Source organism: Daucus carota, chromosome 3 (assembly GCF_001625215.2).
Source record: "Daucus carota subsp. sativus chromosome 3, DH1 v3.0, whole genome shotgun sequence".
NCBI classification, from domain to species: domain Eukaryota; kingdom Viridiplantae; phylum Streptophyta; class Magnoliopsida; order Apiales; family Apiaceae; genus Daucus; species Daucus carota.
In genome coordinates this window covers 40,774,457-40,796,578 of record NC_030383.2, presented here as the reverse complement: position 1 = coordinate 40,796,578, position 22,122 = coordinate 40,774,457, and the positions used below count along the sequence as shown (strand labels likewise).

At 34.2% G+C, this 22,122-nt stretch overlaps 1 protein-coding gene across 1 annotated transcript; it reads right to left on the bottom strand.

Annotated features, from left to right (window-relative positions):
- Window positions 1–19,772: 19,772 nt before the first annotated feature.
- On the bottom strand, window positions 19,773–20,960 carry LOC108212475 (uncharacterized). The gene has a single exon (XM_017384198.1). It carries the CDS (start codon window positions 20,958–20,960, stop codon window positions 19,773–19,775), a length of 1,188 nt encoding a protein of 395 aa, XP_017239687.1.
- Between the last annotated feature and the right edge of the window lie 1,162 nt (window positions 20,961–22,122).

The window sequence follows — 22,122 nt, the reverse complement described above, 5'->3', positions numbered from 1 at the left end:
TTTCTTCTTTCGGGTTTGGGCCGTCGGATCACAATTTTAAGAGTTAATTTTGAGAAACTCCACTCCGCATCTTATCATTACATTCGAATAGTCAAATCGACTAATTTTAAATCAAGAAAATATTTATTTATTATTTTAGGAAATAAAATGTTACGTATTAAAATAGATTGGATTTAATTTTTGATAATTTTTGATAATTTTTGTTTAATTAAGTTATCCCCAAGTTAAAATGATTTTAAATTTTTAGTGATATGTGTATTAAATATTTATAAAAAATAAATATTATGTGATATTTATTATAAATATATACACTATTATTAAAGAAAAATTTGATATGTGAAATCATTTTGACCTGAGATAGCTTAATTAAACAAATAATTAAAAAATATCATCAAAAAGTAAATCTAGTCTATTTTAATATGTAACTTTCTATTTCCTAAAATAATAAATAAATATTTTCTAATAGGTGGTCAAAAATTAGTCAATTTGACTCCTTGAAATGTAAAAGGGACATGTAAATTGCGACGGGGGAGTATTTTAATGGAAGTTAAAGGAGGGGGTGCGTATCGTTCTTGAAATGTAAAGATAGAGAGTGTGAGTTGACTTTCTCAAAGTATGAGTACAATATCAATTTTGAACGATAGTTAAGGGCTGCGATATGCAATTACCTCCAATTTTAATGGGTTAGAATATTTTATTTGTTTTGCATATAATAGCATCTCCGGTATAAAATAGATATTACGTAAAATTTACTAAATCTGTAAGCAATGTGCTTAGTGTTATTATCAATAATGATTAAATATATTTTATATTTTAAAAAAATATATTTATATTTAAAAAAATAATTATATATTTTAAAAAAATATATTTTAATGGGTTTACTTGATCCATGAGTAGACTATCAAGACAAATCATTATTTGAGCATGGTCATGCTTTTATAGTCGTACTTAATCAAGAGGCCAATAATATCTCTCCTCTTTAGAGGAGGGTTAAATCCTTTATCTATCATTCATATTTCTCATATGACTCATGATATACCCGATGTCCACTTTTATCATCACCCGATCAAAGGTAACTTTTAATGTAGTCAAAGTATATTAATCCTCGCATAGAAATATAATTATTTCAAGTCAAAGGATCTTTACACCATTATCACTGTGAGTCTTTCTTATGACTTATTAAACTTGAAGGATCTCACTGTGGGTCTGTCCAGTACCATGTACTCTTACATGTACTTATGTATTGACTTTAGTATCCCCATACTTATAACCAATGAGATGTGGTTATCTTGTCAAACAACATACTAGTCTATCTATGTATTATTATCGTCCTATATAATAATACTCGACTAGGGACCTTCAAGAATATGATATATTATATAATCTCAAGTTCAAGTCATGTACTTAAACTATATAATGTGTATCATGATTCTAAGGACATTTATTATGCTAACAAAATATCGCAATAATTTAGATCATAATAAATACATTTATTGAATGAACAACTGACATAAAGGTTTAAAAGAATAATGTATTGCCTCGTTTATAAGTCTCGTTAAATTATAATATGTAAAAAACATATTTTAACATTTTGATTAAATTATATATATTCGACCTAATTTTTAATTAGCCATTTGACGGACTATATTATTAAGAAATTATTCAGCTGTTAAATAAAAATTTATTTAACCACTTTATTCTATCATAATTTTTTTTTTCACAAAAAAATTAGTTAAATTTAAAATATATACGATAAAATAACAAATATTATAACCGCGCGTGCATTGCCCGGGTTATAAGCTTGTTATTTATAAATGGGGATAGTTAAATATATAGATATGATGGTATATGCATATTTTATCTTCCACCGAATCCTGGTCGTTGGTGGAGGAAACGGACATCAGCGACTTTTTAAGTCACTGATACTGTGACTTGATATTACTGATGTTCAATCAATAATTTTTTCTCCATTATACCTTAGCCAGAGGTAGGGATGACGGGTCGGATCTGATTGGGTTTCTTGAGATCCTAACTCGATCCATTATATTTCGATTCGGTTCGATTCAGGTCCGAATATTATAAATGAAGATCCAAATCCGATCTGTCGGGTTTTTTCGGATTTCGGTTCGGGTCTAATTCGAATAAATAAAAAATAAAATCAAAGAAAAATTTAAGATTATATACCTATCAAAAATGTGATAATTGATTCTTCTCATACTAACTGAGAATCAAACATCAGCATCTATAGTCAAGTTCTATATTTGAGAAATTGGATTTAATTCCATTTCTAATACCTCAATGTAAATGTCAATGAGTACTGTCTTGGAGAATGAGGTATCTCCATTCCAAGCATATAGATAGCGCAAATCCGTCAACGAGTTACGGGCTCGGGGAACTAGATTTGTTCAGTTCCAACTCGATAGGTATAATATCTATTAATAAGTTTATACTTTGGGGACTGAAGGGGAATCTATTTCGTATTATAGATTACTCTTATGGACTCGGAGTCGCGGATTGGTTATGTCCCGCAATATTTAGACCCAAAAATAATGTTGGACAATAGGGAGCTTTCCTCCAGAAGTATGGGTCTTCTACAAGCACCTTCCTTTCGATATGTAAATAAAGTTTTCCTTACTCTGATTGCTCAGCGGAGACAGGCGTAGCAGTGAGTAGAAGTGTGATACTCCGAATAAATAGTCTTTCTTCATATTAGAAATCCACGCTAGAAAATTATATATGACAAGGCCTGTACCGATAATATTCGCATTAGTCGAGAGTAAAGTAAAGAAATTTTTTGCCAAAACAAGCTACATGCACGTTAGGGGCGTTGAAAATTTCTCTCATACTAGCTGGGATGCAGTATGGCCTCGTTATTTCAAAGGTAAAGTTTCTATGAATAATAGTTGAATATCCCCTTGAAATAACGTTTTACTAAAATAATGTTACAAACATATACATTTGTGCTTTGGCACAAGAATAGATGAAAGTAAGGTTTTAAATATATCTTGTTAATAAACAAGCATTTAAACTGTATGGATTATTGTTGGGCTGTATTGCTCACAATTGCTTTTATTTAACATAGTTGCTAAATACACTTCATTTTTACTTTGTGCAGTTCGCAGAGATTACGAGTATACCCTTCCTAGACTTTTGTGTAACTGGTATACAAAATAAACGCAGCCCTAGTTTGTTGTGCAAGTGAAAAGGATTAATGCATGCAATCAATACATTCATGCACTAACTAACTAATATATTTAATTATCTTATTTCAATCATGCATAAATATTGTTTAATACATACATTCTTTTTATTTTATTCTAATCAGTAATACATGCATGTTAATATATTCATGCATATTAATAAATAGATTTGATCATACATGTTCTATCTATTCTATATAAAAAGAACTCATAGATCACCACACTCAACTTGAAGATGACCATAACACTTTGTGATCTTATTTTAATATAATGATGAAACAATCATCGGAGGTGAAGAAAATGTACATATCTCAACTAGAGAAGATGCTACATCCAGAAACAAATGTATTGGAAGAGCCTTCACATGATCGAAAAAGTAAAGGTCTCCCGACACCTAGAGGTTCCACAAAAAGAGATCCTTCATACTTTAAGCATGTTGAGAAAAAAATTCCAACTTCTAAATCAGGTAATAAGCGTAAACTTCCATAAAGGAAGAACTCCTTCCTTCATAAATTCCAAAATTTGTTTTGCTTTATATTCATGAATACATAAACGATCCTGGGGACGGTAATTGTGGATATAGATCTTTAGCTCATCATATTTATGGGTGAGAGGACCAGTGGAGAAGAGTACGTACCGATCTATACCATTTCATGAAGAGACGTTTAGATTTTTGGGCGAGAGTGTGGTGTAAAAGTATAGATAAAGCATGGACTACGTTACATAAGATTAACTATTGTGAAAGACCATGTCCAAGACAGTGTTGGATGTCTATGGATGAAATGCGTCCAGCAATTGCAACTATGTATAATGTGATTTTAGTTGTTTTAGACCAGATACAAATCAACTTTGACATATTTGCCATTATATGCTCTAGAAGGCGCTACTAATCCGGAGAAATTAATTTGTGTTGCATTTCTACGCAAATATGATCACTTTGTTTCGGTATGTATATATATCACTATGTAATGTCTATCATGATTGAATTATTAACTCATATTACTCTCTTAATATTTTAATCATTATTTTCAGGTCTCTTTGATCAATAATTGTCCTATTCCGACGATTGTTGGGTTTTGGTTCAAATTACATGAAGACTATCTCAATGGATGAGATGCTCCTCTAAAAGTTAGAGTCCATGAATGGAACTCAATTCATGGCTAAAAGTTTTTATTTGTATTTAATATTAAATATAGTCACGTATTTCAATGTATTTTTAAATACATTGTTAGATATGAATTATTAATATGAATTTTAAATGCATTTGAATGTGTTAAATGTTTCTTCCAATCTTTAATTTTCAATATTTTTATTTAAATAAGAACTTAAATATATATACATATATACATATATATAATTCATCCAAAAATAAAGATTAAAAAATATTATCAAAGTGATTTTTAATCATTTTTCTTGTAATTTTAATTATTTTTTGTGATTAAAAATTACTCTTGCACACAATTTTAAAATGTATTGAATATTTATAAAAGTGAATTATCTTTAATAGTCAATAATTATATTAATTCATAATATTAAATATGCAAAACTAGTAGATTATTAAAAATGTGATAATCATATTTTATAATATATTTTTGAAAAATAATACATGTTTTAGAATTAAAGCCTAAACATTTTAAAATTCAGAATTAAAAATGTTAGAAACTAATAGAAATTTACACATCAATGTTGTAGCCAGTGTTGGACATGTGCAAATATATACTTACAATAGTGTGATATTATTACGTGAGACAGTAAACACATTGTAATCAACAAAATGTATTTAATAGGGTTTCACACATTTAATAGGTTAAGGGTTATACTTGTAATCTCTGCGAACTGCACAAAATAAAAATGAAGTGTATTTAGAAACACCCTTATTTAAATGTTTTACAACAACAACAACCAAGACGGATGCCCCGATTGAGAATGACCTTCGCAAATGCGTGGGAGACGCTAGGCGCTTTCGTCGTGTGCTTAGGGATGCTATGCGACAGGTAGGAGGTGTGAGTTGGATAGGATTCCAGCTCCTTCTGATTCGTCTCATTTATAAGTATAACATTTAATATGAACAACTAGTTAAACAAGCAACATGGCCGGTGATAAAAGTTGAATACTTTTGGGTGTGTAATAACTACTGATATTTTTATTTATGCATGTAAATTAAGTGTGGTATCATCTCTAAGACTATAACATGTGTATATGTTTTATATTGTGGGGTCACAAGCATGCTACATATTGTTGGGAAACGAGATTCAGTGCAGTGATTGGGAATAAGGAGTTTGTGGCGACCTAATCCCTGACCGCGGGTTGAGGGGCGTCAAAGAAAATTTGTGAATATTGGTTGTAAACACTTAAAGTTAGTATTGAAAATAATAACCTATATTTAATATGTAAAGTGGTTGGCCTCCGTGTATTGAGTAATACAGCTCATTAATCAATAAAAAAGAGACTATCAATTTACATTAAATTAGGGTGTGAGTGGAATTAACTTGATATATATAAAAATATAGACTTAATTTTAGGACATATGAAAAAAGTAACATAGCCAAATAAATGAGAACGGATGGAATAGTATTGAGTGAAATTATAAATTTAGAAATATTAATTTTTGTATGAATTTGGGAGTAATTAGAACTTAATTGATTTTAGAAAAGCCATACAAAGACTCTTGAACTTTTGTACTAGAACTAAAATGCACTTAAACACAAAGCAAAACATAGTAAAAGAATATATAATTGAGGAGCATTGATTATTTTTAGGATCAGTTCGTGATTCTTTAATATTAATAATACCTAAATTTATATGTCATCTTTAATATTAATAACACTTAGGCCTTGCTCCCGAGTTTTTTTAGGAGAGAAAGCAAGTGAATGCAAGTGAAAGCAAGTGTGCTTTCACTTTCATCCCACTTTTGGAGTGAAAGTTTTGGAGTGAAACTATGCTATATTTGCACTCACTTTCACTCACTTTCATCTCTTTAAAAAACTCGGGAGCACACAAAGGAGTGAAAGTTAGATAACTTTACTTCCTCTTCACTTGCTTTCCTCCCATTTTAAAACTCGGGAGCAGGGTGTTAAGTAGGTATTCGACTACATTTGTGTTGTAAGTTTCATGTCTAAACTTCTAGTGTAAGTTTTTGTCTAAAATCTAGTAAATAATTTTGTCCAAATTTTTTGTTTGATTTAGAAATTATATTTATGTGTTTAAATTTTTAGAATCATTTTTTTACTTGTAAATTTTATTTAATGAAAATTTGTCAAGTGCCATTATTTCAAATTTCATTATTTTTTTTCAAAAAATTAAGTATAAGAAATTTTTTTTGACCCTAGTTTAATCTATGTATGGGTTCATTAGTACTTGCGTTTGCGTTATATTTCAAAACTATCCTCCAATACCTTACTAAGGCACATCATTTGGACCTTTCAGAAATGTGCATTTTTATCATATCATAGTAAGGGACACGCTATTAGAAATTTTGTGTTAAATACCGTGTCAACAAATATTAGACCATCTCCAATGCAAGTCCAAGTGCCGCATTGGAGTCCATGAAAGTGATCTCACATTTACTTAGTGCGTTGGAGTTGAAGAGAGACTTGGCTAGGGTCTAAGTCGGTGTCCCTGGACAAGTGAATCAGCTTTTTAATTATTTTGTTTTGTTGTTTTGTGTGACTATGCATACACTGTATCACCTACCACCTATTGTGTTGTCCCTGTTTAATGTTTGCTGAAAGAGCAAGTTTTCTGTAAAGCTGAAATGTAATGTTAATATTAACGTTAATATTAACGTTGAATTTCTTCGAAAAACATAACGTTCAAATCCATATAATTTTCATCTTAAAACCCACAAAATTCCAAATTCTCGAATACTCAGTATTATATACATTTTCAAATCCATATTTTCCCTATAGCCAAAATTGAAATATTGAAAATTTTCAATTTTCAAATTCACAAAGTCCAAATTACAATCATTTCCAAATCCGTATTTTATGTATCCTCATAATTCTCAATCTCCGTTTGTCCCAAATTTTCAAACTACACATATCCACAATTTGGAACCCAACAAACAACAACTAGTAATGAAAATTCTCCATACTCACAAGCTTCTGCTTTCGATACCACTTACATTATCGATCTTAATGATGATGTTAACGAATTTGAAAATGTATGAAAAAGTATAAGAGCATCTCCAAGAGCCTCCTTGTTGGCTCCTAAATATAATATAAAAATTGTGGCTCTTAGCAATAATTTTAGAACAAAGTTAAGAGTGTAAACTCCAACAATACTCTCTATATCTCTTCTCTATTTTATATTTTATTCATATATTGGGCTCCAGTATAAGAAAAGAGAGAGAAAAGATGGAGGTGAATTGGAGGGAAGGATTTTTTTTATTGTGAAAAAATAAGTTAAGAGCAATGGGGTGGCTTTTAACTTTGAGGAGAGAGGAGAGAGAAACAAGAGGCTCTTAGCGATTTAAAGAGCCACTAAAAGTCTCTTGGAGCAACATTTTTCGTCTCCCTCCTCAAATCTTAAGTTAGGAGCCTAAATGAAGAGTCTCTTGGAGATGCTCTAACTCAGTGGAAATAGAGTGAAGATAAACTCTTAATTAGCGCTTGGTTGAATGTATCGACTGATCCCATAACCGGCACCGATTAAAAAAGTGAAACATTTTGGGATCGAATTCGTCAGTATTATGAAGAAAGCAATCCCGGAGTTATAAACAGAGGAGCTATAGCTATAAAAAAAGATGGCCACAAATAAATGAAGGGGCTCAACGATATGGCTCATGTTCCGATCAAGCTGAAAAAAATGTAGAAAGTGGTTCAAACTTGGAAAAAATAGTTGTAGTAGCTCACGAACTCCACAAAACTAAATACAAGAAGAAGTCAAATTTTGACAAGCATTGGAGCGAGTTTCGAAGAATGCCCAAGTGGTGAACACCATCATCAATTCGGGGAAGTGGAAAGAGAACAAAATTGAGTGATTCTGGAGCTTATTCGTCATCGATGAATGATGAAACACATGAGAATGCTGTCGAATCTTCTGTCCGTCCTAAAGGTAGAAATGCGACTAAGAAGGAAAAGGGAAAGAAAAGGCAAAGGCAAAAGAAATATGGAAGCTGAGTACGAAGAGTAGTCCGTTGGAAGCTAGTGTTTGTATTTTTATTCTTGTTATGTATCCGTTGGAGACTAGTATTTGTATTTTTATTCTTGTTATGTATCCGTTGGAAGCTAGTGTTTGTATTCTTATCCTTGTTATGTATCCGTCGGAAGTTAGTGTTTGTGTTTTTTATTGTTGTAATGTAACCGTTGCAAACTAGCCGTTGGAATGTATTCCATTTATTATCTATATAACATGTTGTTTCTTACATTTAATAACTCATTTCCATAATTCACACTCTTCATCAAAGTTTGGGATCACACTCTGTAGAGGTCGAAGAAATTATTGAGGATATGTTACTCAACAATTCAATGGATGAACGTCGACTACAACTCCTTAATCAAATTTATGGTGAAGGCTCATCATCCACGGAACGAAGAGTAATACACAGAGATCATGAAGCAGCCCATGACCGATTGGTGAAAGGTTATTTTTCAAAATATCCAGTATATTCGCTTGAGACTTTCCGAAGAAGGTATCGAATGGGAAGACATATTTTTCTTCGTGTTGTAGATGTCATTTCCAATGTAGATCCATATTTTCAGTAAAGAGTTGGTGCATTAGGAAGAAAAGGTCTATCACCTTTACAAAAATGTACTGCGGCTATGTGAATGTTGGCATACAGAATATCTGCAGATGCAGTTGATGACTAATGTACGTATTGGTGAGTCAACTGCGATTGAATGCTTGAAGAAATTTGTCACTAGTGTTATTTTGATATTTGAGAATGAGTACTTGCGAAAGTCAAATTCAAATGACAACGTCTACTAAAGATGGGTGAGGATCACAGATTTCCCGGTATGTTGGGTAGCATTGATTGTATGCACTGGCAGTGGAACAAAATGTCCTATAGCATGGAAAAGAATGTTCATGATTAGTCACAAAGGAGTTCCAACCATTTTTCTTGAATCAGTTGCTTGGTCAGATCTAAGGATATGGCATGCATTTTTTGGAATTGCCAGTTCAGACAATGATATAAATGTGTTAGATCGCTCACCAGTATTCGATAGTGCTACAAGGTCGTGCTCCTGAAGTAAATTACAGTGTTAACGGAAACGACTATAATATGGGATATTATTTAACAGATGGAATAATATCCTATATTATTCCATGCCCCCAAGGTGATATGAGAAGATTATTTTCAAAATATCAAGAAGGTCAACGAAAAGATGTAGAACGAGCATTTGGTGTATTACAGTCACGATTTGCAATTATACGTTGTCCAGCATGATTTTGGGACAAAGGAGATCTTACTAAATAATAAGAGCATGTATCATATGACATAATATGATTGTCGAATATGAGAGAGACACATATGTAGGGCTGAGCATTCGGCCGGTTTGGTTCAGGACCGAACCGAACTGAAAGAACCGAGAGCCGAAATAGCTTTTGTTCCCGGACCGAACCGAACCGAAATTCTGTTTTGGACCGAACTGAACTGAACCGAACCGAAAGAACCGAGAACCGAAATAGCTTTTTTTTCTCGGACCGAAACGAACCGAAATTCTGTTTTGGACCAAACCGGAACCGAAATAATTCGGTTCAGTTCTTCCTCAAAGAACCGATTTTTTATAAAAAAAAATTAAAACATCAAGTCTTACAAATTTAAACATCCAGTTCAACACCAAACAAACTGCAGGCTAATCGAATTCCACAAAATTTAAAATTCATTACAAAGTACAATGATAGTCTAATCAAATGTGCTAGTTTAAAAACAAAAGTGTGAAATAAACAAAGATTGATGCTGGTTTGTTGATGTGCAGGGCCGCAGGCTGCACACACCATATCAATTTACAAGCTCTGGTCCTCTAGATAGCTATAAATCACAAGTTCACAATTCACAGCAAATCTAGCTTTATTAAGGAAAATAATAAAAGCATAATAATATAAGATAACCTAGCAAATAGCAATCTAGCGCGCAACAAGAAGTTAAGATTGAGGGGAGAAGATTTATCAACGAACCTTAAACTCGAATCTCCGATTTTGAAAGTAGAGAATAGAAAGTGAATCTCTGATTCTTGTAGCAAAGTAGAGATTTGCGATGCTTAGATTTGTGATTAGAGATTAGTGATTGGCTGATTGTAAAATCTTCGATACTAGGGTTTATGTGTGCGAGACTACGAGTAGTGCGGCTGAAGCCTGAATGCTCTGAACTGAATACACAGGCAAATATTAACATATATTATTATATATATTTAATATATTTATTAAACCGATGTTTATTTGGATCTTTTGAGCAAATTATGCATGATCAAACTTTTAAAACTACTATGTAATGTGGGCTAGACTTGAAAAAACTTGTAATATTGAAGTGAAAATATGAGATAGACATCAGGTTTTGTATTTTATAATATTGTCTAGGCAAGCTTTAGACATTGGGTATTTTAAGGTGAAGAGATGTTTATGTATTTGTAGACATCGGTGTTAAGTTGAAAATGTGTTGTCGTTAGCCCCTTTTCACATCACTGTTTTAAAATTTTACCATTGTCTTTAAGTACCAATATACATAGGTTTTACCATTGTCTTTAAGCACCAATATACATCAGTTTCAGTAAAAAAATGATGTCATGTCTGTATATAATAATGAAAAAAATTGGAATTAAAAACCCAGCCAAATTGCACACATCTAACAAATAGCACCAATCCAAATTTCCATTACCAAAATAAACATTTACCATAACTCCAACAACAAAAAGTACCATAATTCTCCAAAACTCCAACAAAAACAAAAATTACCATGTTCACAAAACTCCAACAAAAACCACCATCTATAAACCATAATTAACATCAACATTACTCCACCAATCCTACTGCATTCACCAACACCAAGCATAACTGTACTTAATTTAGCCAAATTCTAGAATATACACTTGATAACCAAATCTGATTACTAATTAGCAAAGTATACCCCAACCATATATTAAACATGAGATTGAATAAATTCCAGGACCTCGCACCGAACCTCCTCGAGCTCTTCCTCGTCGTAAGATACACGACTCCTCTCTGACCACTACAAATAACAACAGAAAGTTACATTCCAGTCACAAGCATTTCAAAATATATGGCCTTCACTCAGTAATTTCTGGCCACAACCCCCAGTTACGAAAAGAAACAAATTATGACCTTATCAACAAAAGAAAGACCCTCATCTTCAGTAATGTCTTTCATATACCGCATCACAACATAGCCACATTCAAAGCCCCTAGGCTGTTTTGGAGATCCCTATCATCATTTTGAATAAAATATGCGGTTAGCGGTTAACTGTAGCGGTTTGAATTAGCTGTTTTGACTAGCTTATTTAATGAGCTGTTTTGACTAGCTGATTCAATTAACGGTTTTTATAAAAGTGTTTGGCAAATAACTGTTAGCTGGTAGCTACTTAGATACACAAAATGACCATCAGGGACAATGAAATATACTAGAAGTAAATAATAATCATTCAATTTTCTAATGCATGAATATTGATACCAACTCCAAAATTTTAAGTGAAACTCAATTTTTTATTTTTAAATATTCCCAGAATATTCTTTAAAATCTTCCTCATTTTGCACGTATGCATTCTGATTAATTTTTTATAGTGCCAATGACTGCTTGAGAATAATTTGAACCTGCATTGTTTACTTTAGCCACCCATTTCGCAGGCTCCCAAACTATATGCCATTTTGCAGATATACATTTAATCATATTAGGAGATGACTACTAAATTTTGTAGGCTCTCTTTAATCAATATTGCAACTACAAGGCTCACATAAAAAAAGAGAAAAAAATTGAAAAATATAAAAAGAAATGACAAGAAGAATTTACTGAAGCTTGAAATGAAATTAAGTAATCATATTACATAACATAGTTTAATACAAGATGTGTGGTACTAATAGAGCCACACAAGTACAGGAAAAACCAAGGAGAAAGAGACTATTATTTCAACCTAACATAGCCAGAAACGTTTATCAACTCTTGCAGGCTGCAGTAGTAAGCCAGAGACAACTAGTCATCGCCATAAGCTCTGCAAGAGATCATAATTCACATGTATTTATGATGTTGAAGAAACGCAACGCCACCCTGTACATCTTCTGATGGCCATCAAACTATTAGTAATTTCATCTCGAACCTTTGTCATCTCAGTAGTACTTAAACGACGAACCTCTGGCAACGAGATACGTTCACCATCCACTAGTACTTCAGGTGGAATAAAGTTTGGATTTCTATCCATGATCGCAAATGCTGGGTCTGAAATATTACTTCTTCTAATATAGTTATGCAATGCACATGAAGCACAAACGATTCTATTCTGATCTTCTGGTGAATAGATTGGCAGTACAGCTAGTATCTTCCAACGTGCCTTTTAAATACCAAACGCCCTTTCAATACAACTCTTTAAGGATGAGTGTACTTGATTAAAAATTTCTCGAGCTCCTCTTGGATTTGGACCACGAAACTCTGACTGATGATATCTTGTCTTGTGGTACGGGGTCAGATAACCTTCTCTTTCGGGATATCCTTTGTCTGCTAAATAATATTTTCCAGGAGGAGGTTATGGAAAATTTAGACTTGGATTACTAATTGTATCAAGAAAAATTTGAGCATCATGAGCGGATCCCTCCCAGCCAGTTAGCACGTGCGTAAAGAGCAAGTCAAAATCACAAGCTGCTAATACATTGAGGCTAGTTGTCCCTTTTCTTCCTCTATGGCGTAGTTGATCTTCCTCATTAACAATAACATTTATATGAGTTCCCACTACTAGAAATTTGTCAATATACATCGGTTTATGGTCGTTGTCTATTGAACATAGCAACTGATGTTGCTGTAGGTGATGTCTATGTGAAAAACAAAAGACATCGGTTTATGGCCGTTGTCTATTAGCCTCTTTTGAGCAAAATATGCATGATCACACTTTTGAAAAGTCTATGTAATGTGTTCTTGACTTGAAAAAACTTGTGAGGTTGAAGTGAATATATGACATAGACATCAGTGCTTAAGTATAACGTTGATGTCTATGCTTGTTATCACATCATTTTAATTTATAAAACCGATGTTTATTTGGATCTTTTGAGCAAATTATGCATGATCAAACTTTTAAAACTGCTATGTAATGTGGGCTAGACTTGAAAAAACTTGTAATATTGAAGTGAAAATATGAGATAGACATCAGTTTTTGTATTCTATAACATTTTCTAGGCAAGCTTTAGACATTGGGTATTTTAAGGTGAAGAGATGTTTATCCAACAAATAGCACCAATCCAAATTTCCATTCCCAAAATAAACATTTACCATAACTCCAACAACAAAAAGTACCATAATTCTCCAAAACTCCAACAAAAACTACCATAATTCAACAAACTCCAACAAAAACTACCATATTCACCAAACTCCAACAAAAACCACCATCTATAAACCATAATTAACTTCAACATTACTCCACCAATCCTACTGCATTCACCAACACCAAGCATAACTGTACTTAATTTAGCCAAATTCTAAAATATACACTTGATAACCAAATCTGATTACTAACTAGCAAAGTATACCCCAACCATATATTAAACATGAGATTGAATAAATTCCAGGACCTCGCACCGAACCTCCTCGAGCTCTTCCTCGTCGTAAGATACACGACTCCTCTCTGACCACTGCAAATAACAATAGAAAGTTACATTCCAGTCACAAGCATTATAAAATATATGGCCTTCACTCAGTAATTCTGACCACAGCCCCCAGTTACGAAAAGAAACAAATCATTGCCTTATCAACAAAAGAAAGACCCTCATCTTCAGTAATGTCTTTCATATACCGCATCACAACATAGCCACATTCAAAGCCCCCAGGCTGTTTTGGAGATCCCTATCATCACTTTGAATGAAATATTAGTCCAGATGAAGTACAAATTCTGCAGGACAACTAGAAGGATGAGGACGACTTGCAGAAAATTAAAAATTACCGTAAGATTCTTTACTTTGGGCACATAGCCGCTTTTACCGATTTTCATGTTAAAAGAACTTACGGCACTGTAAAGAATTAATCCATGTCAAACTTGAGAAACAATCTACATAATTTAAATTATATAAAATAATTTATCGAAAAAATCAAAATACCTTGTTAATGTCCTTTCAAGTGTTGGGAAGCGAACTGGATGAGACATTGGATTTAAAATGTAAATTTGACCTTCCCAGATTATAGACAAAATCCAGTGCTTGCTGTTGCCATTAAATTATACACCAAAATATTTAATAAAGAGAAGTTGTATGTGACAAAATCCAGTGCTTACTGTTGCCATGAACTTAAAAATAATAATAACAATAAATACATACTTGTGATTATGCGGTAGGAAGAAAATCTGATCTGCATCTCCTTTAGCCAGCCGTTCGACAATGTAGTCTTCAAAGTCAGCATTGAGTTTGAATGCTGGATTCGGATCACAAAATGCAAATTTGTCTATATTCTTAGAATTGCTCAACTCAATATGCAAGTGCCTACGATATAAAATTTGCATTACAATCCAATATACCTCTCGTTGCAGAATAGAAAAACAAAAAAATTTATATTACTTACAGCATAAAGGTTGTTATCACTGCTTGGCCAATCATCTGAAACTCCAGCAAAGCTACCACATTCTCATTCAACAAATAAATTGTTAGTGGACGTCCAAAAACCTCAGCATCACAAGGGATTTGTATCGAGGCCCCAGTAACTTGCATATAACTTGTTGCGTGTTTATACAACAGCGCAAAGCGCTTTTGTACTTTCACACCTGGGTTTGCTCTAGAAAAAAGGCTCTTCATTTTTTGCAAGTCGTCCGCATTCAACTTAGGCACTGGTTTTTTCTTTGCAATCTGAATAAAAATTATCAATAACATTACTTATCGAAGATAGAAAATATGATGAATACACACACACACATAAACTAGATTTTGTAATAAAAATTACCACACGATGATCACTTGGGTAGCTAATTAGCTCCTCAGGCCAAGCTACATGAGAGCCAAGAGCCTGTATGACTGTCTCCATTTCACCTGGTACGGGAACCGGAAGCAGGGCATCTGGTTTGCTAAAGCCATCGACTGACACACGAATGCAACCAACAGGCATTTCCCTTCCATGTATCTTACTCGATTCCCCTTGACAGTTAATAACATAACCAAAAGCAACCTTGTTCTCTATCGTCCCCACAGATAGATCACATTTACGCATAACCTACAATTATATGTAATACCAAGATCAAAAGCAAAACTAAATTAAACTAATGATACCTTAAGATACAGTTATGTTTATTATTGTACCTGTTTTTCAGGTGGTGGAGTTGGCTGCTTAATAACGACGCATTCATCATCAATTTCTTCATCTACACCCTTTTTTGGAGGAGATGATGGTTTTACCAGATTATCTTCATCTACACCCTCTTCTTTGCCCGGATTAAAACTCCCTCCGTCGGATATAAGATTTGACTGAGAATCTTTAATTAAAGCTTTAAGTGCAGCAATCTCTGACCTCAGCTCTGAGGTGGCTTTTTCCAACTCCTCCGACCTCTGTTTATCACGGGCTAGCAATTCAGCTTTTGTAATCCGACTACTTTTGGCTCTCGGCAAGTTGAAGAAAGCTTTAGGGGTGATGAAACCACCAACTGCCCGAACTCTACCAGAGTGCTCTGGAGTTTCCAAAGCGGCAGTCAACACGTCATTGGTACCATATGGGTGGAATTCACCCTTCTTCTTTTTTTTTTTTCCAGTAATTCATCCTATTCGTAAGCCATCATTGAACAACTTGTCATAAGACTATTTTATAAAATTCACATATGACAATAATTGCAATTCTTTCAAAGACTAGACACTTACAATTTTTTTATTGATATCTTCTTGTTCTTTAGGAATCGAACCTTTCTTTGGAACACGGGTCTTCTTCCATAAAACAGCCCTATCAACCTCTTCTCCAGCCTCTATATTTCCCAAATTAACCTGTACAAATTAAGTCAAAAATTCAACCACTATTATAATTAGGTCTTCATTTTATTTAAGCACTACATAATTTATTAGGCATTAATAAAGATCATACTTCTTCTTCTTTCAATCCAATATATCCCTTTCTTGACAAGCGGTGTGGATATTTACGCTTAGCTACTCTACTACTTTGATCTTCATGAACTTTCTGCAATAAATGAAGTAGATAATTAAAATTTCCTCAATATTATTAAGAACTGAATTACTGACAAGCAAGGAAAAATGCACTATAAAAATGTATTATTACCTCCCAATCCGCAGCAGTCCTTTTGGCCACAAATCTTTTCCAGGCACCTTTGCCAACAAAAGCATATATTTGTGGAGGCTTATTCAGCTTTTTCTTCTGTCCCTTAAACGGCATCACATAGTCTCTTGTCAAATCAGATTTAAACTGTCTCCACTTCATTCCCGCTGACTGGAGCACAGTGTTCTGTAGATGTGCTTTAATTTTGAACGTATCCTGCGCAAAAGTGTATATATATATATAAACATGTTATACAATGAACATATGAAACGTAAATCAGTTATACTTTATAATTGAAAATTTTAATAGACCTGAACATCCAGCCATATCTTCTCTTTCAATTCTGAATCTACTTCTGGCCAATTTTCGATATCTATCGGAACCATAGTCCTTGCAAGCATGCCAATGTACGACTGCAACTTTGACCTATTATCCCCATTAGGAACTCCATGTGCATCACACGTAACTTTTACCTTCTTTCCACGAGCTTTTTTCACAAGTACTTTGTGCATAGCACATACACCTCGTGGACCTCAGGACTTTTTCTTAGTTTCAGTAGTGGTAACAGTTTCTTGCGGACAGTCCATTGCTGGTTTTTCAGGTTCGGGGTCTTTGACTTCCACTTCCAATGGTTCCTTGACCTCCACCTCCAATGGTTCCTTGACCTCCACCTCCAGAACTTCGACGACTTTAGTGCTGCAGTTGGGATCTTGTACCTTCTTCGCCTTCTTGTTACTTGCTTTTTTGGCCATAATTCTGATTGATGCAAGCTGCACTCAAATTAGTTACAATTGCAAATATAGATGAATATGCAGTTTTAGTTATGCAATTAAACATGCAAACACATTAAAATATGGAATCACAGTAAATATGTAAATAGCAATTATATTGTCAACATACATTAAATCACACAAACAGCATCACAGGGGATACATAACTACTAAAAATACATTCTAAGCTACGTCACTTTTTCACCCAAATTCCCTCGACATTCAGTCTTTGATTACTACAACCGACATCAATATCAGTTGCATCACAAGTTGGGATTGTAGAACAAAATGGGAGATGTTCTAAGTTTGTGTCTCCTAAACCATCCTCGTAGAACACTTCTTTATAGTCCCGCGTCGTAGATGTTAAAACAACAGACAAACTAGAATCAACCGGATCTTCGACATAAAAGACTTGCTTCACTTGGTCAACAGAGACATATTTATCCGTCTTGTGGCCTGGGCGACTGAAGTCAACAAGTGTAAAACCTAACTCATCAACCTTGATACCTCTTTCATTCGCTGCCCATTTACACAGAAATAAAGGTGCTTTGAAGGCATGGTAATCTAACTCCCATATCTCCTCAATGATGCCATAAAAGGTCATATCACTCTCCACCGGGTTTAAATCCTTGGCACTCGAAACCTGGACTGTCTTTGCAACTAACGATACACCACTATTCTGCACTACTCTTGCATCGTCTCGGGCCTTTGTGAAATATCTAACTCCACCAACTAGGTAACATTCGTAGGTTAAAACAGAGAATGATGGTTTGGCTGCCAACCATCTTATTATTTCAGAAATCTCTTCACCATTTTCTTGCATTTCCATACTGACCTGCACATATAGTTGTAAACACATGAACAAATCCGACGACATACTAAAAAATTAAAAGGCTAACAACAGCTGCATATGGAAATTACACCGAGTTAAAAAGGAAAACAATAATCTTACTTTTTTTTTAAACCAGTCAGCAAAAAGTCGATTGTGCTCTCCCATCATCCATTGCGCACTCTTTCTTTTCCCTCGATAAATCTCATTGAAACACTCTTTATGCATCCTGAGACAGTTAAAGATTAGGTACCACCAGATGAAATAATATATAAGCATGAAACAGGAAATCAATGAAATTTACAAATTAAAATACTCACATAATATATGGTTCCACTTCAGGGTTATTGAGGAGGACATGTAGATGTGCCTCATCCCGTTCTTTTTCATCAATTGACTTCATTTTAACTGCAGATAACGGACCAGAAAGCTTGTCTTCCTCCCTCCGAAGACCTGCAGTGGTCCAGTTCTCCCTAACAAATTCCGTGCAAAATTCTACGGATTCTTCTCCTAAATAACTTTCTGCTGTGCAACCTTCCGGATAAAACCGATTCCGTACATAACTCTTTAATACTTTATTGAAGCGTTCAAATGGATACATCCATCTATAAAATACCGGTCCACATAAACGTAATTCCGCAACCAAGTGGACAATCAAATGCATCATCACCGTAAAAAAAGAGGGAGGGAAAATTTTTTCGAGCTCACATAGGATCAGTACAACATCTGATTGCAGTTTACTCAGTTTCGAAACATCAACAACTTTCTTGCACAAAGAGTTAAAAAAGAAGCACAATCTTATGATACTAACCCTAACATCTCTTGGAAGAACGGAACGAATAGCAACTGGTAATAACTGTTGCAAGAGCGCATGACAGTCATGGGACTTAAGCCCGTAAACCTTCAAGTCATCCATGGACACACAATTTTTAATGTTTGATGAATGTCCGTAAGGAAGTTTCATGGATGACAAAGACGACAACATTTTCTTTTTCTCAGCCCTGGACAAACTATAAGGTGCAGGAGGTAAGAATGTTTTCTTTTCTCCTATTTGTGGGGCTAAATCAGCCCTTATACCCATTTTAACTAAATCAAGGCGAGACGCCACACTATCCTTAGTCTTAAACTTTAAATTTAATAATCTCCAAACCAAATTATCACACACATTTTTCTCCACGTGCATAACATCAATACAATGACGCACATGGTGATATTTCCAATATTCTAACTCAAAGAAAATAGACTTTTTCTTCCAAATAGAGTCCACCTTCTTTGCCCTCTTATCCTTCTTCCCATATTCAAACTTAAGCTTCTGCTGTTCAACTAAGATTTCTTCACCAGAGAGGGGAATAGGTGTTGTGCTGAATTCTTGTTCACCATTAAAAGCTGCCCTCTGCCTCCTATAAGGATGATGTGGTTCCAAATAGCGACGATGACCTTGGAAGCATAATTTTATACTATGACTCAGGTACTTGGCTACTGTATTATCACCACATATTGGACAACATTTATATCCTTTATTAACACTGCCGGGCAAATTTCCATAGGCAGGGAAGTCATTCATTGTCCACATGAGAACTGCTTTTAAATTAAAAAAGTATGAGCATCGTAAACATTTGGTTCACCTACTTCCCAAAGCTGCTTTAAATCATCTATCAGTGGTTGCAAATATACATCAATGTTATTTCCTGGCTCGTGGGGACCTGGAACTAATATGCTTAGCATCAAAAACTTTCTTTTCACGCACAACCATAGAGGAAGGTTATACGTTGTTAACACAACAGGCCAACAGGTGTACCTATTGGTTAGCCCATTATTATGCGGGTTTATACCATCGGCTGACAATACTAAGCGTAAATTTCTTGACTCTCTGCCAAACTCAGGGTACCTATAATCGATGTTTCTCCAAGAAGGAGAGTCGGCAGGATGACGCATTAACCCATCTTGAATTCGATTGCTTGCATGCCAGGTTAATAATTCTGCAGTGGATTCAGATTTGAACATCCGTCGGAATCTTGGAATGATGGGAAAATACCACATTATTTTTGCAGGATTATTAACCCTAACTATACCATCCCTTGCAACCTTCCAGCGAGTAAGATGACACTTGGGACATACAGAGGCATTTTCATATATACCTCTGTATAATATGCAGTCATTAGGACAAGCATGGTATTTTACATACTCAAGTCCCAAGTCCCTAAGGGTTTTCTTTGTCTCATATGCATTAGTAGGCAGAACATTATCTTTGGGAAGGATAGAGCCTACAGAGGATAGTAGATCAGAGAAGGCCGTGTCACTAATGCCAAATCTAGCTTTCCAGTTTTGTAGTTTTAACAATGACTCTAATTTCGTGCACTCACTTCCCTCAAACAGAGGTTGCTCTGCGTCAGCAACAAACCTCTTGAAGTCAAAGGATTCCTTATCATAATCACCATCATTATAGGCTGCCTCGTACACATCATTGGTTTTTATTTCGAAGTTTTGATCTAATTCATCTACAGCGTGAGTACTATGAGCAGATGACCTATTACTCCTACCGGACTCCTCTCCATGCCAAATCCACTCTAAATACCCCAAACTAAATCCATTCTCATACAGATGACCTCTAATTGTTTTTATTGGTAAGTTTTTAAAATTCACGCAGCGTGCACAGGGGCAAGGAATTGACTTAATATTCTTGGCATTTTCTTCAGCAAATATCAAGAAGTTTTCAACCCCAATTTCATACTCTAAAGAATCCCTATCTTCTTTGATCCACGACTTATCCATGTATTCATCCTATACCTGATTTACAAAGAGTTTTATTAAAGTCGGGCTATATATTACCTAAATTATTCATACCAACATTATATACACTAAACTAATTTACATTAACTACGTACTACCATTTGACAATTCCAGTTGCAGACTAGTTTATATAATATCAAGCAAAAATTACTGAACATTATAACTAAAGGCAAACACATAGACAAAAATCATACATATCAAATAGATACATAAATATAAATTCCATCAAGCACTTTACATGGTATCTACACAAATATAAAAGCATAAAAACACAAAGAAAATCAAGTCTGGACAGTCAACAACAGAAGTAAATTTATACTGGTCAAATAAATACATAAATATAAATTCAATCAAGCACTTTACATAATATCTACACAGATATTATAGCATAAAACACAAAGAAATCAAGCCTGGACAGTGTATAAAATAATTAAAATTATACACAAAATACCACAGCTTCGAACATACATAGACATGATAATCGACTAACATACTTGAGCAAATCAACCAAACACCAAGAAAATCGAACATATATATACAACATATAACAGATTCAACATATATACATAGACATGCATAGGAACATCGAGTGAATCGAGCAAATATACACACAACATACAACATATTCAACATACAACAAAAGATTCGAACTGATTTTACCTCTTCTGAGCAGTTGAACACTCGAGCACTTGAGCAAATCTACCAAACACCACACAAATCGAACGAGATAGCAAGCAAATCGAGCAACCCAGTGCCTAATCGAGCAACCCAGTGTTTAATCGAGCCAATTTGGGGACGAATTGCAGTGTTTTCAGTGTATTCGCACGATTTGGGATTTTAGGGTTTATATCGGGGAGAGAGAAATGTCTGGGGGTGTTAGAATGTTTTAGTGTGTTTGAAGTTTAGGTTAGTTTTTTGTAAGAAAAACGGGGGAATATTTTATTAATCTGGGGATATTTTGTCTAGGGGGGGGGGAGTTTTCAATTTTTGTGAAATGTAAGCTGAGTGTAAAGGAAACAATAGGCGGGAGCAAAATGCCGCTTTTTTTATTTTTTCGAAGTTAGATCATTGACATCGGTCACGCAAATTAGCGATGTCATAAAATAAATAGACATCAGTTAATTTTTGGTTGATGTTAAAAGTC

Bases quoted from the DNA above. Each gene is read 5' to 3' on its own strand.
- LOC108212475 (XM_017384198.1), bottom strand. From the start codon at position 20,960: ATGGATAAGTCGTGGATCAAAGAAGATAGGGATTCTTTAGAGTATGAA.